General features: G+C 35.3%; 1 protein-coding gene across 1 annotated transcript in view; it reads right to left on the bottom strand.

The window, feature by feature from the left end:
• ADAMTS19 (ADAM metallopeptidase with thrombospondin type 1 motif 19) overlaps positions 1-21,537 on the bottom strand; it is a 138,224-nt gene that overhangs the window by 32,682 nt on the left and 84,005 nt on the right. The window contains exons 9-16 of the mRNA XM_017822451.1: positions 20,366-20,506; positions 18,999-19,149; positions 12,899-13,000; positions 11,800-11,930; positions 10,115-10,284; positions 7,061-7,188; positions 5,035-5,155; positions 3,318-3,398 (exon numbers count right to left, since the gene is read on the bottom strand). Of these exons, the coding sequence (XP_017677940.1) occupies positions 3,318-3,398; positions 5,035-5,155; positions 7,061-7,188; positions 10,115-10,284; positions 11,800-11,930; positions 12,899-13,000; positions 18,999-19,149; positions 20,366-20,506 (1,025 nt within the window). The remainder of the gene's footprint in view (positions 1-3,317; positions 3,399-5,034; positions 5,156-7,060; positions 7,189-10,114; positions 10,285-11,799; positions 11,931-12,898; positions 13,001-18,998; positions 19,150-20,365; positions 20,507-21,537) is intronic.

The following is a 21,537-nucleotide window of genomic DNA, read 5'->3' as shown; positions in this document are numbered from 1 at the left end:
CCCTCCCTCAAAATGTGGCCCAACATGTTTTTTTTTTTTTAACCAGGGAGAATTTCATACAGAAATTCACACAGAACACAATACACCTGTAGGCTGGATGCCTATAAGAGCATTGGCAATTACAATGTCATGCTGTGTTACATGGGGCAGATTCAAAGGTTCTATAACCCTGAGGCAGCTTGATCACATATCAATAACGACACAGGTAGTCCACTTCTTTAGTTCAGCTGAAAACAAAGAATTTCTCTCACTTCCAATTAACACAGAAAAAATTCAGGGTTTAGATCATAAGTAATTTCTAGGGTTATACACTACTAATCAATCACCCTAATTCATTATAGGGGCTGGAACTCTCATGCCATTATATAAATGTCACATGAATGAGCTCTCTAATTTCAAAGCCTTGTATATCTCAGACAGAAATGTTTTAATTTTCCTTTTTGTATCCTACGTTAGGAACTTTTTTTGAAAAAAAGCTTGTAACACTTGCCAAATATAAACGAAAATTTAGCAATAGAAAAGGCATTATTTTAGACTATAGAAAGCTAGAAAATGCTTGAAGCAACTTTTTTATACCGCTCTTATAATATTTTTTAAGTATCTGACAGTGAACCAAGTCTCAAAGATGGTTATAAACAGACAATATTATCACTGCTAGTTTATTCTTTAAAAATAAATCACAAAATTACTTCTTAAAATAATGACTTTAATACAAATATTTATAAGTGTATTCTTCAGGAAATATTCTCAACTTAAAGAAACACTCCCCTCCCTCTGTATGCTACAAATAATTCCCATTCCTGATCCTAAAAGAAGGATCACGAACTCTTATACTTTTTCCAAGACAATTTCAGCAGGGAGGAATGCTTAATGTTTGGCTGTATCACTGCTCCTACTTCTCTACAGGTGAGAAGAGACAGGACAGTCATTGACAGGTCAGTTGTTCAGTAAATGCAGTTGCAAGTTACACCTTATCTTCTGGGATGCCAGAGCTCCTGTTACTGTGGTGTATGTTGATATGCTCCTGATAAGGAAGATATCTGGGGTGTTAAAGTACAACATCTCTGAAGATTTGCTTCAACAGCACAATCACCCAACGATGCAACTGATTTGGGCTGTACATTTACTAATTAATTTAGCGAAATCACTGCACTTTCCAGATCATAGTGATTCTGTTTTCTGACCACCAAGTAAATCCAGAGAAGTGCATTGTATTTTGACCCCACCTGTATTTGACCTGCGCTGTTCAACAAGGATCAAATCTTCCTTAGGTTTAAATTATCTTCTACTTTCTAAGCAGCAGCTATAAGTGTAAACTGGATTAAAATTGTGTTTACAGCTGTATCTCCAATTATACAACTATTAATTGTATAGTGAGCTATATTATTTTAAAACCTTAATCTTAAAATGTGTGTAAGACAAATAGCAAAACAGAAATAGTGTTGGCCTGTATTGATTAATTTCAAGTACAGAAATGCAGAGAACAAAGTATGGTGCCACCTAAAATTTGCATACAGAACTGTAAGATAGAAAACCAATCAGAAACACAATTTACAGAATCTAATCTGTAATACATTTCACATTTTTAACCACAGCATTTTGAAAATCATTGTCTCTAAGATCAAGGATTTAAGCTTTCTCCCCAAAACCTTCATTATGTTACGTTTATTCAGATTTTGATGCTTTCAGAATACATCACCTATAAATGAAGAAAGTTTAAATACTTTACATTAGCAAAAAAACCCCAAAAAACTAAAAAAAACAAAAACGTGCAACAACAGAGGTTTTAACTCAAAATATGGCAGTGGACCTGTTCCTGATTCTCCATAAAGGCTTACAAAAATTAAGGCAAAAAGGCTTAATAAAAAAATATTGCAAAGAAGTACTGGCTGATCCTCATTTAAACCTAAACCAGTGAAAATAAGAAAAGTTAAAATCAAAGTAACAAGCAATTAAGAGCTAATCAGCAACTTTCACAAATGAGCAGCATGATTGACATTATTTCATGGGCATAAAAGACATTAAATTCTTTTTGTCTTTTGTAGGGTAAGGGATAAAACAGTTTGCTACTCATGAAAAAGGAAAAAATTTTGCTGAATATAATTCCAACATTTATTTATTTTTGCTTTATTTAAAAAAAAAAGTATTTCTGTTACCTACATGACCCTGAGATTATTTCAATTGGTTAAATTATGGTGCTACTAAGGCCAAGGTTGTTGGTTCAATTCCTGTGTGGACCATTCACTTAGGAGTTGGACTTGGTGATCCTTGTGGGTCCCTTCCAACTCAGAATATTCCGTGATTCTGTGATATGTTAACACAGTAGACAAATTTAAATTACTGTTTTGACACTCACATATCCATGCTTGTGGTCCACTGGAGAACAATTAAATAACCCAGATCTCTAAACCTCGGATGATATCTTAATAGGGCAAGTGCAGAACTCATGATAAACCAGCAATAACCCACTGATAACCTAAGTTCTCATAGTTAAGATTCACCACCCTCAAAGTTCTCTCAACTCAAGTACTGAGAACACTCAGGTAAAAAGTTTTTTGAAATGTAGATATTACTTATGAACATAACTAAGAATAGTGATCAAACCAGGGAATTTTTAATTTCATTTTACTATTTCTCATACTGTATCTCTCTCAAATTTAAGCACTGCGCAGAACACCACCAATTACGATAATTTCATATATTCACTTAAACACTGTAACATGGTAACAAATCATACTTCTATACAACAGCTATAGACCTCATTAAAAGAGAAAAACTTTTTTGTCAATGAAAGACAATTTCACATAAATAGAAAAAATAAGAGAAAAAAATCATTCTGATTAAGTTTGTCCATTAAAACATTCAGATAATTCAAAATAGTGCGAAGAAATACCTTTCTGCTTTCTTAGTCTAATTTTAGAACCTTTGTTTGATGTCACTGGTGAACTGCTGTATGAGTTTCAGGGTGTGTTTTGTTGTTGTCTGAGCACAAATTATTCCATGTTTGAGCATAAAACTCTTTTCACTAGTTTTAATGTGCTTCCCATAAGAAAAATTGAAAATGTGCAAGTATGCAGAAATTTTCTTAAATCATCTAAACACATTCTTTGAAATACTCTCTAAAAAAGATGAGATGAAAGTTCAAAATAAAACCTATATGAAAAATGGTCTATAACCATTCTTTTATTTCTTTAGATAAGTTCTTCACAGATCTATTTTTCCACTCGGAGTGTTGTTCAATCGCAAAAGCACGTTTAGCTAGCACTTTTCAGTGTTGACAAAACCAGGACATTAACAGTAAAACATACAACATTTACCTAAATAACTATGAGCGGGTTTTTCTTCCACAACTTTGATTCTCCTTGCTCCTGCAGGTATCACCAGAGCTTCCACATAACCTAAACATGAAACCAGATATCCCAAGTTAAAGAGGAAAGCATAGAAAAGTCCATCTTGTATGTTTATTAATTTCTTCTCCCCTATTTTGCTTTTTAAATATATCAAGTTGTAATTCATATAGAACTATTCTGAGGATTCTTGCAAAATGCTGAAACAAGTTATGAAACTGTGCATTGTGTGTAATACATATACAGTGATACACAATTAAAAGAGCACAGGAAAACATAACAAGAACCACTGAGACTGGGCAGATTAGGGCTGGAGCAGAGGATGTTTTCTGTGGTTAAGTAGTTCAATGTCATCATCACCACCAGATGACCATAAAGGAATGCCAGCTTCAGTTAGCATGTAAAGACAAATGATATGGCATTAAAATCCAAGCATCCTCCCTGTTGTTTTTTTTTTGTTTTGTTTTTTATATTTTATGCTCCATTTCCTTCTTGCTTTAACATATTCAAACTCTGTTATGATTGGTTTTTGGTTTGAAATCTACTTATTAATTATTTGCTTCAAATTAAAATTGCTTTCTGATCATGTGGGACTAAGACAGGATGTTGAGCAATGTGATTTAAGTAAAATGGGTTGAAAAGGCAATGGAAGTGGAAAATACTGCGTAAGCAGGAATGTTACAAATCAATAAAAACATATTTTAGATTATCCAGGTGAACATCATAAAAGGAACAATACACCAAACTTTTATTATGTGTAGCTATTTGATGTCCTACAAAAAAAATACTGAGCTTTTACAACACCTTTTCAATAGTCTTGAAACATGAAAATTAAGTTTTTGCAAAGCAGTATCTTTCATTTCCTTACGAGCTAATAACACTTTCTAAGTCTTGCTCACAGCTTCTTGAGAAGGATAATAACTTATGCAGTTAAGATGGCAATACCACAATACTGAGGATTGACACAGAACACTGAAAAAACTTGAAAATGTGTGGATATAGCAATAGAAGAGAGCTGACATAATGTGATTTTACTAGCAGGCACCTTCTTTGCAGTTTTTTATCTTGTAATCCTCCAGACTCATCTGGGGTTTGTGATCCTTGCTTTATTCTCATTTGAAGTACAGATCACACCACTATTTGGTAATCTCATGTTCATTCTGCATCAGAAAATCTATTTGCTTTTTATGATATGTTATTAGTAGTATAAAACAATGAATAACGAAGAAATATTAGATTTTTTTCTCACATTCCGCTTTATGATCTCTCACTGCCTGTCTTAGTTTAATAACATTAACTCTAGGTAATGGATCATAATTTGGAAGAACACTAAATGAATCTAAAGGCCACAAGAATTTACAGATCATTTATTTGCTAAAGTTATAAATTTTATTTCTCATATTTCTTAAAAATCAGGCTCTTCTATGAAATGAAATAGCATGTGTCTTAATGGAAGATATTTCCTTAATTTTGTGATTGAAATATTGTGCAATAATTTCACAACAAATTTGAAAATACTCATGCATTCTTATCTTAAATGTCTTATCGTCTTAAAAAAAGCTTGATCTGAAGTTCTTGTGAGGAACAGCATAATTTTATGAAATACAGCTTTCTAAATTTCCCAACGCTCAAAGTAATCAACAAGCTACTGGTTTCCTGAGTATTTGAAATAAACAAATAGGTTTACCTGCTCCTCTGGTGTGGTTAAAATCACCTTTAATAACTTTGCATGACTTTCCATTACCGTTGCAAACACCACAATGATCTTCACGAGCCAGAGATCCTAATATGCCATCACAGCCAAATTTCTGTGGGAGAAGAAAATAAAGCTGTTGAGACAGAGGCCATGTTTTTCATAAAGCTGCCTCTGGTATCAGGCATCTCACCCTCCTGCAAGATGCCTAACCCACATGACCTAGCCCTGCTCACAACGAGGGCTGCACTAGCTCGTGTGCAGAGATTCCTCCCATGGTCAATTTTCCCATGATTTTATGTAGATTGTGGCGTCCACTCTTCCCGTATGGTTAGCTAACTCCACCAGCTGCTCTCCAAGAGAAACATAACTGCATTCCCACCTCCTGGTGAGACCTGTGGCTCTGCAGAGCCACTGTGCAACACCCAACCACAGGTCTTCCAGCTAAGTGGCTGCAACGTCTCCACCGCTTTTTACTCAAAACATGGGAGGTCCTTTGCCACACACACAGTGATAAAATGCTGATTAGGGCATAAACACATCCGGAGTATGTAAATATAAAGGGCATTTGTGTTTTGCTAAAAATCATCCAGTTTAAAAACAATTAAGTTTACTCAAGCAACTCCACATTACTATGTTAAACGTATTTCTATGAGTTTTTGTCAGTGGTAACTTGACAAAAGCAATAAAGTTAATATCATATGCTGGCCTGACATGAAATAAAAGCCTTTTTAAGTCTAGCAAAGTCATCACAGGGTAATCTTGTGCACTATATAATCGCATTTGGTAAAACCAATCATACTTCAAAACTATTTTATAAATAATGAAGACGAAAACTAAGCTAGAGAGAAAACAAAAGGTTTTTTAAGAACAGAAATCATGGTCTATTAAAGAGTCATTAATTTCCAAGCACATTAGGATTGTTCCTTTATTTTATGAATGGGATTTTTATTAGAGTTCTTCTACCTAAAAAAGCAATATAGATTTCCAAATACTGATTGAAAGTATTTGATTGAGCTGTGTATCCATTATGGCACATCTACAAGATACAAATATCTAACTCTACAGCTGTAGTCCACAAGTTCTTAAAAACTTTCAAATCTGATTAGCACCTATCTCTCTGAACTCTGGTATGCCAAGAAGTCAACTCAATCTTAGTGAGGTGGGTTTAGTTTAAGGCTTTTTTTTGGTTTTTCTCAGTCAGTTGTGAAAAGTGAAGGATAAAAAGAAGGACACTTTTTCAAGAAAAATGGGCTATATATCATCTTTGTCATTAAACATGTAATTGCTGCACGGTGAATGCAAATCAGAGAAGTATTTTAAGTGTATTTTTTCTGCACACACACACAGGCACTTGAGAAAGGATAATTGTATGTGCATATATGCATCTATAAGTTAATTTGTTGAAGTTATGACAGTATCTAGCAATACTGTTTCTGTGTTAAAGGCTGGGTTTTCCACTGAATTCAGTGTTTTAAATGAGAAGCAGACAAAAGAAAAACCCCAAGCCTTATATAGAAGAGTTTCCATATGTGGCACTATAAAAGTGACAAAAGAACTTCTACGAACCAAACGAATTCTTAAAATCAGGAATAGCATAAGCACTCATCTGTAACTATGTGTTATTCTGCACATTTGCTCTTGGTTTATTTAGGTGTAAAACTGTGCACTGTTGAAAAAGGCAGAGTAATTCATATGGACATTTCTCAACCTATTGAAAGCTTTTCCCTTAGAAAATGAAATCAATTACAGTAATTATCCGCTCTGCAGGAGTTTGTTATAAGCATCTTTATCATTACAGATACACATTCCCCAAACCAAACCGTCTGCTGCTTCACATGTTGTGCTGCACTGAGCGAAATTTGCTTAAAGTATCTTAATGTGATACAAAAAAAGAGCCGCTCACTCTTGGTCATGCAGACTGCAACAGGTTGTCAGAGAAATAACACGCACGTGTAACAAATGTACGCTCTTGCATACCTGTGTCTGTATATCTAGGTCTGAAACAAGTAATTCGTACCTGGCATCTACCATCTGCACAGATATCTAGCCCATGCTGGCCACAGGAAGTCCCATCCATCACCTTTTCTGTTAGAAGAATGGGCTGATCCTTTCCAGCCGGTGAACAGAACAAGGCACAAGGTTTTTCTGTAGTAGCAATGATGGAAAGACCCACAAGATCAGTAACACAAAATTATCATCAACATTATTGTTAAAACTGATATTTGTTTATCTATGTAGTAGGAATTTTTGATCTATTTCTCAGCTGTTTGAAAAACTCAAGGTTTTTTCCTTCTTAGAGCATGCTGTTGCTACAGACTTGGCCTACGTAGTACTCATGTCATGTTCATTGTTGCAATCAAGAGTATACACATTACAGCTGTTGGAATATTTTGGTCCTAATCTATACTTTCACTCTCCTATATTTTTGGCAGAACATAAATATTGGTTTAAAAAGAAACTTAACACTTTCCAGATTTCATAACTATGCAGGTCAAAGAGAAAAAAAAATGCAGTAACTGAGTTACCCTGGGAAAAAATATAAGAATTTACAAAGTACACATTAAAAAACCAAGAAACCACAAAAACCCTGGAAACATTCTTTCTAACATCTTTACCGAGTTCAAGGAACTTTCTACTAAATTTCTAAAACATTCTGCAAACAATTTCTGATACTGAAAGACAATAAAAACGTAGTAGCATCCTGGTATCCATGGTCATCATTCATAAACAATGAAGTTTGTTTCACCATTGTGAAAGTGACAGCAAACAAAATAAACTAAAGTCTCTTCTCAGTGGTTAACTGAGCACAAAATTACATGATTTTTTCATACCTTTGTTCACAAATGTACTGACTCAGAACTTCTTCCCAAATCTGTTAAAGATTTTTGAAAGGATAAAGTCAATCCTGAACCTGAAACCGATTTCACTTGGACACAATCTATGCCACTCTGACTTCATACTGACTTCTAGATTCCTGGAGTGCATTTTTATTAGTAAATTAAACAGTTCCAGGAAACATTCATGGGCACTGGAATCCTACTGTCTATACAGCTGAACTGTAAAACAGTCTACACCACATTTTTTTGCATGTGCTAACTAGCACTAGCTCAGTCTAGACTGGAAATTGCCATCTGCAAAGGACTGTTTTCAGAAAAGCAATTTTAGCATGCAAAAGAGTAGGAAAGCACAGACAGACAAAGTCAGTGCCAGCTGACTTACACATCAGAGAGTGGTCTGGGCACATTTAATTTACCAAAATGGACAAGCCTCTGGGTATCACTAGAGGACCAGTGCAAACAGATGTGATCACTTCTGCCAACATGTGAAGCTAGTCAGACACAAGCATCTCCAGCTAAGAAGCTGCCTGTATTTGTGCCCTCCAGATTCCTGTTATGCTCCTTAAATAGTAACCTCAAAGTTCCCTGGGACTTTAAGCATGCATCAGCATTTTTAAAGGAATACAATATTTCAATGACCTAAACATTATTTTAAAGACACCGAACTCAAAGAGACGGCAACTCAACAACATCAGACAACTTCAACAGACTATAGGAGCACTCATTCAAACACAGCAACTATTTTGGACTTTGTGCACAGTTTGTGTCCACTAAAGGCTAAGAGAGCAAACAATTAAGGATTTGGGAACAATGCACACTTGAATATTGGAACTCTTTGGCTGGTATCCACTTATGCTTCTCCTAAGGGACACCTCAAGACAATAGGATCATTCAGAACAAAGTTAGATGAAAGCCACCATCCACACTCCTTTACATGGGGCAGGAGAGTGCCAAGATTCTTCATCTGAATAAAATCAAATTATTCCAAGTCAGACTTCTAGATCCCTTAGGATATAAATCATGTGTTCCTGTGCTAAAATGAAATTCAGTAAAACAAACCAAAATGAATTGACTCGATATAACAATTGGAGAGAATTCTTCTTACTATGAAATGAGCTAACATACAATAATATCACAAGTTTTCACTTTGGCACCTTGAGAAAAGGCTTAGAAGAAAAAAAAAGCCCTTATTCATCTAGGCATATATTAAAGCATGTGTACAATGAAATAGTTTTCTTAAAATCTATGCTTTCTAATGGTTTCTGATAATTTGTTTCAAGAGTTAAAAATCAATTACAGTAATGAACTACTTAAAATTTAGTACCACATACTTACAGTACTCCTGTGACATTCCAGGGTTGTCTTTATTAAGAGTTGCTATGATTTTGTTAATTTATCAAATTAACTGTTTTAATAACCGATGTATTTTTGTGGTTTTTTTGTTTTGTTTTGTTTTTAATTTAAATAAATTTAAACACAAAATTTTAAACGGAAAATTCAGTGAAATGGGAACTATTGTTCACATTTAGAGGAATTTATCCTCTAGTCACTGATGTTTTACACCAACATTATCCTTGCAGGTACTGTAAATTTGACTTCACTATACTTCCACTTGAGCATTCTCATAATAATATGATATGTAAAGAAGTTTTTTGCATTGAAGCATGCATACAATATGCCAGGACTTTGCATTCAGTAGCTGTTAGGATTTAGAGAAATCTTATCTAAGTTTGCAGTATATATTAGATATGGATTTCTGCCAAAATCAAACACTGGTATGTGAAGCACTCACAATGTTAAGCTAGAAGTGCACTCTCCTTCCTCAGAAACAGAAGCTCACAATATCTGCATTGTCTTTTTGGCTTTCTAGATAAAAATATAACTGATATATGCATATTTAATGATGTAACATTAGTCTAGAAATCTGTATTTCTCAGTCACTTCATACGACATTTCTTATTAAATAAAACAAAACTGACACTGAACTTTCATTCAAACATAGTCTTTACTTATTAAGAAGGACAAATTAAATAGGAATAAATGACGAAACATTCGAGGGCATATGAAAATACCACTAGATCTTGCCTATTGAATTCAAATTATTCGCCAAAAATATGGGGCTTGGTTTTGTTTGTTTGCTTTAGTTTTTACCATACCTTTCCTAATCAACAACATTGACAAGCTACAAGCTATCTAAGCAGATGATAAGAACCTGGGAGGTGGTCTCTACTTACCATCATCAATGACAGCTTGCCACTGGTGCACGTGCTTCTGATACGAAGATCTGACACTGAAAGCTTGGCACTGCCAGTCCCTGAAGGCAGGCACACCAGCAGGACAAGAGGGATTTTCACATACCCTGTACTGTATTGTGGGCCCGTGACACTCTCCTTCAAGGCCTGAACTAGAAAAGATGGCATAAACATAACCCTTTACTGTTGGTAACGTTTTGTTCAACTTACAGCACAGTTTACTTACGCTGGACACAAATTCCACTTAAACAGCGGGTTTTTTGTTGGCAACATAACATCAAAAAAAACACCCATGGAAAAAAATCAAAGTCGCAGAACAAAACACGTTTCCCTTCTCTTTGTACTGGTCGCACTACATGTAAAGTGTGGTTGGTGCTAAACCATAATTTACACTTGGCCACAAAGAAGCACTAGGACTAGAGAACCTCAACTGCAGTGTTGATATAGTTGAGGTGATTTTTCTCTACCTGGACTCGGTCAAACATGCTACAGAAAGGAAGTAACACCTGCAGATTTTCTACCTCTCCTTTTCTTAAAAGTGGGGTGTTACAACGTTCAGAAAAATGTTTTGTTTCTTTCTAGTCACTGCATCTGTGCTTGCAGTTCCTAATGAAAAAAATGCAAAAGAAGAGTGAAATGCATAAACTGGAGCTAATTATTTGGAACCTTGCCCGTAAAAATGAATTAATGAGAGCGAAACTGAAACATCTTTAAATTCAAGAAGTAGCTTTAAGGTATACAGCTGAAAGTGGTGTTTACATGGCGTGAAATATGAAAGCATTCCGCATATCTAAGTTGTCAGTTAGACTACTATGCTTTTGCACAGCCATATCCAACTTCTCCTCAAAATTCTTTATGAAAATTTATTTTTTTTAATCCCCATCTTTCCTATCATCACATTTTCTCCCCGATCTGCTATATTGTCTTCCATCTTCCTTTATTTCTCTCCTTTGCTCTTTTATTTTCCTAAACCATCGACTTTACTCTATTCCACTCCGGTTTAATCTTCCCTATAATTGTCTTCATTACTTAGCTTTACACTGTTCCCACTCCTATGCCTATTTATTCTCTTTCACTTGGTGATCCACTGAAAGAGACATGGTACTGAGTAATTAAAAGGAAAGCATCTTTTAGCTGATCACTGAGATACAGTGAAACAAACCTCAGTCAAGCCAAAAGTAAAAATCCTTTTATCCCCAATGGGAGAAGGTTTGCATTTTCACAAGATATGGTATCTAAATACTGTTTACAGATAGTCTATCTAAATGTCTGTGAAACTGGTAGAAAGATCTCTGTAATAGTTGCAATTCCTTGGCTCTCCATATGAGACAGAAGTCAGCTTTCTCCAGTAAAAAACCTGAAAGAGTAGAATTACACACTGATGCTCTGCAAGTCAGAAAGTATGAATTTTAAGTTTCTGTTGCTTCTTCAGGTGAAGGTTAAAAAGAGAATTTATTCTTCCACTAGTATCGTCTAAGCTTTTGACAAAAGCGGAAAAGATGAAAAGAGTGTTGCCACGCAACAAAAAAACCCCCTGAAATACCTTATTCTCCTAAGTGATTCTCAGCGTTCATGAAAGATGAATCGCTTAATGGGTTTCCCCACTCAAGCAAACTTTTCTCAGAAATTCTGGTGAACAGCAAGGGAAACCTGAACTTGTTTTTTACCCAGGGCATTTTCGCTGTCGACTGCTGATTCCAGTGTTGCAGGTACGGCTGCAGGTGCTCCAGGCGCTCCACTCCCCCTCCGCACGCTCCGCAAAAGAGGTCCGGTTGATGCACTCTCCAGCCTTACACCACTAGGTGAAAATTCAGCTCTTAGGTAAATAAATCAAGGCATATGAAAAACAATTCACTGGTCCACAGCACGTGGGAAGCAAAACATAAACGTTTGGTTCAATACAGGGTTTTTTCCGTATATTTTTTTTCATATATTCTGAAAATATATTTTCAGATATATTTTTGTTGCCTGTTGTTCCCCAAACATTTTTTTTTTCCTGTCCTAGTAAATGCAAAAGCCAGGGACCTTTCTCTGGTTCAGCAGCCAAGGAGCAGGTGCAATTCCTGTCCACAGCCTCGAACACAAGTTAATTCCCAATAAGGGATTCCTCCTAGAAATGGTCCCCAGACCTTGCTGTCCTATTTGTTTCAGATTGGGCATTGCCTAGGAAAGCATTTTTGGGCCTGAGGATCAACCAGTTGAACTGTGCAGATCACAGCACAGTGTCCAGGGCTGTCCTCACGACTTGTCTCTTTCAGCATTACAGTTCCCATCAGGGACTGCATTATCTCTGATTATTCAGTGACAATTTCAATTGAAAGATATAAAATCTTTCCCTATAAAACTTATCCTGAAACTTTTTCATACAAATCTGGATAAATTTCTTCAATGAGACTATTTCTAAACCTCAGATCATAGCTAAACTCTGTATCTTTGAAAGCTTATGTTGCTATTTACAGTTAGAAGTGCAATAATGGCATTCCATTCATAGATAGGATACAAAATGAGAAAGAATTTGAAATAAAACAGTGTAAACATTAAAACATCTGCAGTTTTGGCTTTTTTAGGAAAATGTTCTTTTTCATATCTATATTATATAATGTATAACATATAATACATTCCACTACACATAGATTATTTTAATTATAATTGATATTTAATGATAATAAGCAGGAACTGAAAACAAGTGCAAAGACTGATTCAGGCTGTTTCCTTAACTGTTATATGTTCAGTATAATTGATACTGCTTTTACACCCAAAGCATACCTTTCCAGTGTCACAGTCTGTTCCATCCATTGGTGGATCCAGTTTAGTTTTGCATTCCTTCTCACTCTCCACCTTACACCACAACCCAGTGCAAATGACATGCTGAAAAACAAAAACAGAAGTAAGCACAAATTCTACCTTATGCATGCAGCCCACTAGTGTTGTCACAAAGTTACCAGTTTGATGGTACTAAAGTCTGTTTAAAGACAGGTTAAACATGTACAAAAAACAAAGTGGAAAGAATCTGCTTGGACTCCTACTAATCATGCTTCTCTAGGTCTTCCAGATCCCTGGTGTTCATGACAATCCAATGACTGTCCTATGCTCTTCCAATGATTCCTAATTCCTCTAGAATTCATCTATTCCTCTAGAAAAAAAAAAAAAAAATCTCGAGAGGCATCCAACTTGATATCCACAGAGGAGACACAAAGTAACCTGACAAAGGAGGATGAAATATTTTTGCTGCAAGACGAGAAGGGAGATGACAGGGGGGCTATTCTGTAGTGAATTTTAGAGTGGGAAAGATAAGCTCCTTATTCTGTCCCTCTGAAGCACAAGAACAAAGCAATTTTTACCTTATTTAAGAGAAAGTACAACCTTGTATGCTGGCTCCTATTTCCCCAAATTTCCCTGGCAGCTTTCCCTATTTTTCTCTAAAAAGTTCTCCTTGTCCCATGGTTTTCAGTCATGACTTCATTCTCCTTTCTGTCTGTTCCCCCTCTTAAGAATTAAACCATGTGGAAGTGAACTGAGGACACGTGGGGCTCAGTTGTGTGTCCTGAATATTATTGTGTATGCACAGTGATTGCCCCTCAACACGTGTATCGCCCAGAGAGGGGCAAGAAGGATCGGGAGAGAGGAATGGGATGCAGAGAGGATAAAAGATAAAGAGCAGTTGGAGATTTTTTTAAAACAGGGTTGCCAAAACACATGCTTTTTCTGGAGGAAATGATTTGCTATATTGGTACACCCAGTAAGTCTCTGTGCCTTTCATACCACGCATAAATAATTTGTGATAAATCTTATGCTACCTTGAAAAAAGACTTATGGCACAGGAAATGTCATTCAACAAAAGATTTTGTCTCAACCAAGGAACAGGACAGTTCCAGTGGGAGCCTTGCACGTAAAAATGACTGTAACATCAGTGATCAAAAAGAGTCCAAGTTTGTAGAGCTCTGAAACGTTGCACAAAAACAAGAGACAAGGATGGTTACAGTCAGATTCACTCCTGATTCATCCTGTAACAGTTTTGTGCTGAAGCTGAACTAAAAAGACAACAGTTAGCTCATGCATGTCCTAAAAAAAACAGCTACAGAAGTCCCATCTTGCTCGTGAACAATTTTAATAAGCATTTTCAAATATCAAACTGCAATTTCTGTTAGTTGTCATTGTTTTTCAAACAATGTAGATGAACACAATAGTAGATGAGACAGAATGTCAATGTTCATGACAAGTGCTTCCATACCAACTATGAAATGAGAGACATACTGTTGGAACTACTCAATAAAAATACATGTTAGTTTAATATTCCTAAATAATATATTTTTTCTTATCTTCAAATCTTCATTTACCAATTACTACAATGGAGGAAAAGCCATCCAAATGTCTCCAAGTTTTGAAAAAGTAGTCAAATTTTCCTTCATGTCATCACATTTTTAAGTACGTGATCCCTTTTTTTTTTTTCTAAACACTATGATCTTATGCTTAATTTCCCTTGCACATGATTGCAGAATGGCTTATGACAAACCCACAGTTCCTTACAAATTCAGAAACAATTTTCCTCAATATCGAGAGGCATTAAGTCAGCTTTACGAGGATTTGGGTACCTGAACACACAGGTGTACTCGAGCTCTGCAAACTAAATTAAGTAAATCAAATCAAGACACTTCACTTGCTAATGTGCATTTTATTGCTTCTACAAATACTTGTATACCACCTCCCTATGAACGACGAGCCTCACTTCCCCAGATAGAAACTACTTTGAGCCTTAAGTCACTCCATAATCAGAGCACTAATTTCTAAACCAGAAATTTACTCCTCTGGGGAGAAAGTTTCATTCAATCAAAATCAGGATAGCTAAGCTTATATTCACAAAGGTTTAGTAGTCGAACAGCCATTGCAGCTTTTTAGACTAGTCAAAGGAAGTTACAGTCAGTGGAGATTAAAAATTTATGATACTGGATTATTCACAATCTGTAAATTATTTCGCTGTGTGTACACTTGAGAACAAAATACTGCCAAGCACACGAAAAGGATTTTTTTTTTCTGAACAGATGTGTTAATCATGAGTTTTTTACAGCAAAACTTTGCAAAATACAACATGAAAGTCACACTGTACTAGAGAAATAGCAGAGGTCACTACAGCTTTTGGGTTTTGTTTTGTTTGGGGTTTTTTTGAAAGAAAATAGTGAGGCAGGTCTGTGAGGGTCAGCAGGGTGCATTTCCAATTATATAAGCATATGGAAATAAGATCCAGTTGAGAGGAAAGATCAGAGACAAAAGGGGCATTTTAGAACAGTATTTGTGCAAAGTCAAGACTGTTTAAAATGTGGTGGTAGAGATGAGGTCAGATATTTCACCAGGGCTGTAATATTTCCATGCCTTTTTGTTTTTTTCATTGTGATCATTCCCTGAAATGTCTTAAAAATCACCAGGAAATATAACCAGTCTCCTACTTCTTTGCAAAGATCACAGCTGTGTTATGACAAGAATTGTTTTAGTGGAACTGACTAGATAGCATTCGCATCCTGGACTTTAATCTTAAAAGCCAACATTTAATAGTTCAACAATTATATTAAATTTTCAAGTTCTACAATCACATTTAAACATCAAGAACTACTTCTGGGCCATGATCTCACTATCTGTTATGTGAAACAATATTAGGAACTAATTGATTCTTGTGTGAGACATCATGGGCATAAAAGCAAACTTGGCTCCCTTACAAGATAAGCACGGAGACACAGTATAAATCTTGAACCTGGAGATCCACTCACACTTTTCTCAGGTTCCATAAATTTTGCTTGGAATATGAAAAAAAAAAGTCTTTGAAATAAAGATGAAAGGGGAAAAAATAAAGTCTGGATGCCATTCATGAAAGAGGATGGGAAGGGCTCACTTAGGAAAATACGGGAGTAGGACCTCAATGGTTCCTTCAGTCCTTTGCTTCAGTCATTGCATTATAAAGAGGAATTCTTGATAGCAAGTGAAAATCATTTACACCTGCAGTGTTTCTCAGAGGTTGCCATGTAACATGACTTAATTATCCTTAAGTGCTGCTCAGTAACAGCACTTGTAAAAACTTTATCTCAGCAGAAATGCATATTTGTATAATTAGAAAGTTGTGTACCATCATTACTCATTTGATTTCTTAGTTCAATAGATGTTATATATTAAAAATAGTTGCTTAATGTAGAAGATTGCATGGAACTCTGCTCATCAAGTTATCTTCCAGTCACAAAAAATGTAAGACATAAGTTCATGATTTATCTTTTACACAGTTATACTGAAGAGCATGAACTGTTCAGCAAGTAGAACGTGTCCAAGAAATCCTGGGCTATAAATTGTTGGATTTACTGATGTTTAAATGAACCTTCGAGGAGTATGTTTCTCTCATTTCCTGGCTTGTGGACAACATGTGTAACCATAATAAACTGCCAGTTACTGGCAGAGTAGGAGAGAGTATACAGAGACTAAAGGAAGTAGTCTGGATATCACAAAATATTCAGTGGTCATCTATGTATAATTAAATGATTATTTTAGTAAATTGATACATTAATGAAATACTGTATTAAATTTAGAAAGGTCTTCTAAATGTTCACTTCTCCAGTGGCAGCCACAATAATCTGCACAATTAACACAGCGAACTTTGAATCACCTTCATAATAAGTAAAATGCAATTATTTGGAAGGTTAAATTCAGCATAGTCATTACTTGCATCTAAAATCCTTGCATTTCTGAAGGAGATGATAAAATTAGCTACTGAGTAACAGCCCTTCACAGTATACAAGTATACAGTAAACTTTCGTAAGGGAAGAAATAAATTTAAGACCCAGAGCACAGAGCACAAGGAGGAGATCTGAATATAGTGTCTAAGCTTGCTGTAACTGGCTCTTCAGGGCTACAAACCAAGGATCAAGTCTCTTGGATTTTTTTGTTGGGAGGAAGGTGAGAGTGAAAATTTAGCTTCCAGAGAAAAGAAAGCAGATGAAAACCAGCAAGGTGACTTTACAGAGGTTGGCGGGGAAGCTTTGGGAAACTCTTCTACCTCAGCACCCCCTCAATTCTGTCCTTAGTGTCATTTATTCATTTGTATGTCATTTTTAATAGATCCAAAGTTCTTAAAAATTCATTACAACAATTTTTTTGCTTCAGTATTTGATTGTATGGTTTCCAGTTCAGGGTTGCCAGTTTTGCAGAGGATTTTGGAGAAACTGCAGAAGGTTCTTCCCCTTTTTCTCTTTGCAGAAACTGTTATTGGACTTTCTTTTTCTAACTGTTTAGATCATAAGGTTATCAAGCAACACACTCGGTTTTATGAAGAGAACTAAAACTATTTTGCAATTGGTCAGGAAAAAAGAATAGTGGAAAAGACTACCGGCCTTTTGTATTGTCTTGAATCATTACTATGTTCTTTCTTCACAGCAAACCCAAATCATCTTTTTAGTTACACTGTTATGTTAATATTAATATTTAATATGAATTTTCATAAACTGGTGATTTTAATATAAATATAAATATTCAGTACAAATATGATTCAGTTAGTGGGAAAAAGCAGAAGGATTTATTTAGATGAAGATCAGTGATTTAGCTGAAAGGTGTCCTCTTACATACAAAATGCCAGAAGATGGGAACATGATTGAAGATGACTAGAAATGGACAAGCAGCTACCAGCACCAAGAGCCTGTGCAAATAGTTGAACACTACCTGGTTAATATGCACTAAATTTAACTGACGTTGACTTCTACTTCTCATGTCTGGAGTGAAAATGTTTCCACAAACAATAAGACAGCTAAAATATGGGTCTTTTTTTTTTTTTTCTTCTCAGCTATACCACTTCCAGCACGCGTTAGTCATACATGTATTGCAATGTTTCGTTCAAGAACTTTTAGATAAAAATTAGGCTCAGTGAAAGTCTCTAAAGAAATAGTACTATGTCCAAGCCGAAAAGAGGGAGAGAACTAGAGAACTAAAGAACTAAAGGAGAAAGCAATCATGCTTTCATACTAAATACTCCTAACCTTTCCAGGCTATCAGACCCCTGATTCTGATGAAATTTTATTTCACAGTTCCTCCTAGTCCCTGTTCTGTCAGCCCATACTCTGTGTTCTTTATACATTTGTAATATCATCTCCCCATCTTGTCTTAGTTATCATCTCAAGGGCATCCAACATGTTTAGTCTGTCCTGTTGACTTAAAGAAGATTGATTTTTCTGTTAAAACCATTCTTAAACTGCTTCTTCAGTCAGATGTTTAATATTTATTAATAAATATTGATTTCTGTTTCATTATGAAGACCTCCTCAATTTTGCTAATTGGTGTTTTTAAAATTTATATATAGTGACACTGCTTCACACAATGGCATGAAGCAATGTCAGGAAACTCAGTTTTTGGAACTCCTGCTGTCATGGCACTGTACAGGTCTGCCTGGGCTCACGGGAGACTGCTGGGAGGCAGGGTACATCCAGCAGTGCAGAAAGCCCAGCTAACACCACTATTCTTCTGAAGGTCAGATATGGAGGTTCAAGGACCCAAAACATAATAAAACGGAACCTAGGCACAAAATCTGGTCCCAGTGGAATAAATTGCAAATGTTCCATTTGCTGCAACAAGGTGTTTTAGCACTATGACGTCTTCTATATCTAAAGTACAAAGAAGGTTATCAATGGCACGATATGATAAAACATGTTTCAGGATATTTGGAGACCGGAAGCAAGCCTTACAAGATAAATCAATGCAAATGTGCATATTAACTTTGGAAAGCGAGTGTAAACTTACTTCAAAGGTGCTATGCTCTCTTTCTATCGAACACACGTACAAAAGTATCTCTCACACAAAAAATTAGCTGGTAGGTGTACTTTCTGCAGTACACACACAGTCTTACCTGCATTTCTGGGCAAAAGGAAGCAGTTGGTCCAAAAAGAATCTGACACTGTTCATCTGCAGTGTAGGTCATTCCTGGGAGCTTGGAGGGAATAATCACAGAATTGAGGCTCTGAGGGTTCGTCTGTACCAGACAGTTACTGGCCTTTGACCTGGTAATATGCAGAGATTCATATGCTGAGCAATCCTAAAGAATCTGATTGTCACACTGACTTAATCCTGTGTACAACATTAGAAATGTGTGGACTTCTAAGAGCTTTTTATTCATCAGCATTGGGCTGTCGTTCACATATAAATTAACATGGCTTACTTGTTCTAAGTTAATGGTATGTGCTGCTGTTGCACATCTGCAGAAAGACAATATAATTTATCAGCTATTAAAGGCATTTCAGGAAAGCGCTGGTCAACATTTTAGTTTAAAATTTACTTAATGTATTAAGATTTTGATAGCGATTTAAACCATTAAAAAAAGTAGAAAAATTATAATGCATGGAAAAAATCACGTAGCTTAGTTTTCACATCCAGCTGGACTTCAAATTAACAATTTCAAATTATTTATACATATATACAAACACACACACACACACACATATATATATGCATTTAAAAGTACATGTGTTTCCGAGCTGGTAGCCGAAAATTTAACTTTTCTTAAAAATTGAAGAAAAAAATATTTGAAAATTAAGCCTGTTAAAGCACCAAGTCATGATTCTGATTTCTGTCTAGATTCACTACAAATGCATCACACTGACTTATGTAAGCTACACTGACTATTCTATTATCCTAGAGCAGACCTTCTTAACTGCTGCAAGTAAATTGGCAACAGATAAATCTATAAACTTTATAAAGGAACAGAACTCCAGGGAACAGATACAATTTCAGAAACTCAGAGTGAAACTAAATGTTTCATTTTCTAGGTATACTATTCTCTATTAAGTATCTTGTAGTAAATTTATATTTAAAAATTAACAAAATATAATTATAGTGCAAGGTTTTATACTGAATGGCACAACGTAGATCAGAGAATCTGCAGAGTGTTTATGTTTCATTCACTGTCCAACACTTCAATACACAACATATTAATATACTGTAAACATATTTACATATATAAAATGTGTATATAAGTATATAAAATTATAATCATGTGCATTAACACACGAAAATATAAAAATAAATATAATTGCTGAAAATTGATTTTAATAAATCTGTCAGATATTAGATTATGATGATTTCAAATATTTTGATGGTTTATGCAGTGCCAAATCTCCCACAGAATTAAAAAATATTGAAAACTTATGATTTCAGGATATTTATTGCAGCTATTTGTAAACGACATACAGTAAGAGTTCTTTTTCTTGAATTATATACCTGAGAAATCTTTCCAGATCTTCCCTGCTGCACTGAGACCATGAAACATCCCCAAGATTCTGCCCTTTAATCCACTCCCCAGACATGATATGGACGCCATCTGCACAGGATGGGTGGTCGTTGTCGTGGTTTATCCCCATGCTGAATTTTGAAGTTATTAAAAATAAAACAGAGCACAGTAAAATAACAAGTTATTTTCAGCATATTTGTAAGCTAAAACTCTTGCAAGAGGCTACAAAAAATTCATATATACTATGTGCAGGAAATATTTTCTGAATTTTTCCATGATATCCTTCACAGAAGTACATGGAACCATGTGTAGAGGACAATTCTTCAGTGAAAGATGAAAGTGAGGCTGCATTTACTTAATGGGGAATATGACATTCCTAATCACTTCAATACATACACTGGACAACTTTTTGAATGTTCAGAACTGCACAGCTAATGGAAGTTTAATTAATACTATTTTTCTTGTTAACAGGCAACAAAAATACTGAAAATTTACTTCTTGAGGTTAGTAAATATTTTGGTAGTGATTCTACCTTCATTCTATAGGGAACTGGGGGGTTGAAATTTTATAGAATAGTAAAATGATTACTAGTGTAGTGTGTAATGATTTTATCTAAAGAAAAATCACCTAAATACATTTTCAAGGTCTATTGCTAGAAATAATAGTGAAGAGGAAATGAAATTGATTTTGATTTTAAAGACTTAGCATCCATATGCATCCCAGTGAATTCTCACACTAAATACACTGCAATGAAAAATTCTACTAAATGTCTGCTTGAAGCTGCTATTTTAACTGAAGTGAAGGCTCACTGTCACTCTTATTCACAATTATCAAACAGAGAGGAAGAAGACAGACTTTAATAAAACTATGATTTTTAAAATTAGCTAAGTGGATACATGCTTGACTAGCATTACAAGAAAGAAATTTAATACTCTCAGGTTTTTTTGAATATTTGCAAATGAGCATGAGGCTACTCTCCAGAGCACTGGACTTAAAGTAGTGCTGGAATTTTGCAGCACAGTCTGCCTGTAAAAAACCAAAATTTCAGGATTGATAAAGCTCTATACCTTGTATTGATTCTTTCAGCCAAAGAGTAGCCAAATCACTTACAGACTCCAGAGACAGAATAAGTTTGCTCTTTCTGTAGAAAAACTAGATTACA

The sequence above is a fragment of the Lepidothrix coronata genome, unplaced genomic scaffold (assembly GCF_001604755.1).
Source record: "Lepidothrix coronata isolate B3197 unplaced genomic scaffold, Lepidothrix_coronata-1.0 Scaffold98, whole genome shotgun sequence".
In the NCBI taxonomy this organism is placed as follows: Eukaryota; Metazoa; Chordata; class Aves; order Passeriformes; family Pipridae; genus Lepidothrix; species Lepidothrix coronata.
Note: the sequence above shows the minus strand (reverse complement) of the source record. Positions and strands in the feature narration are given on the sequence as shown.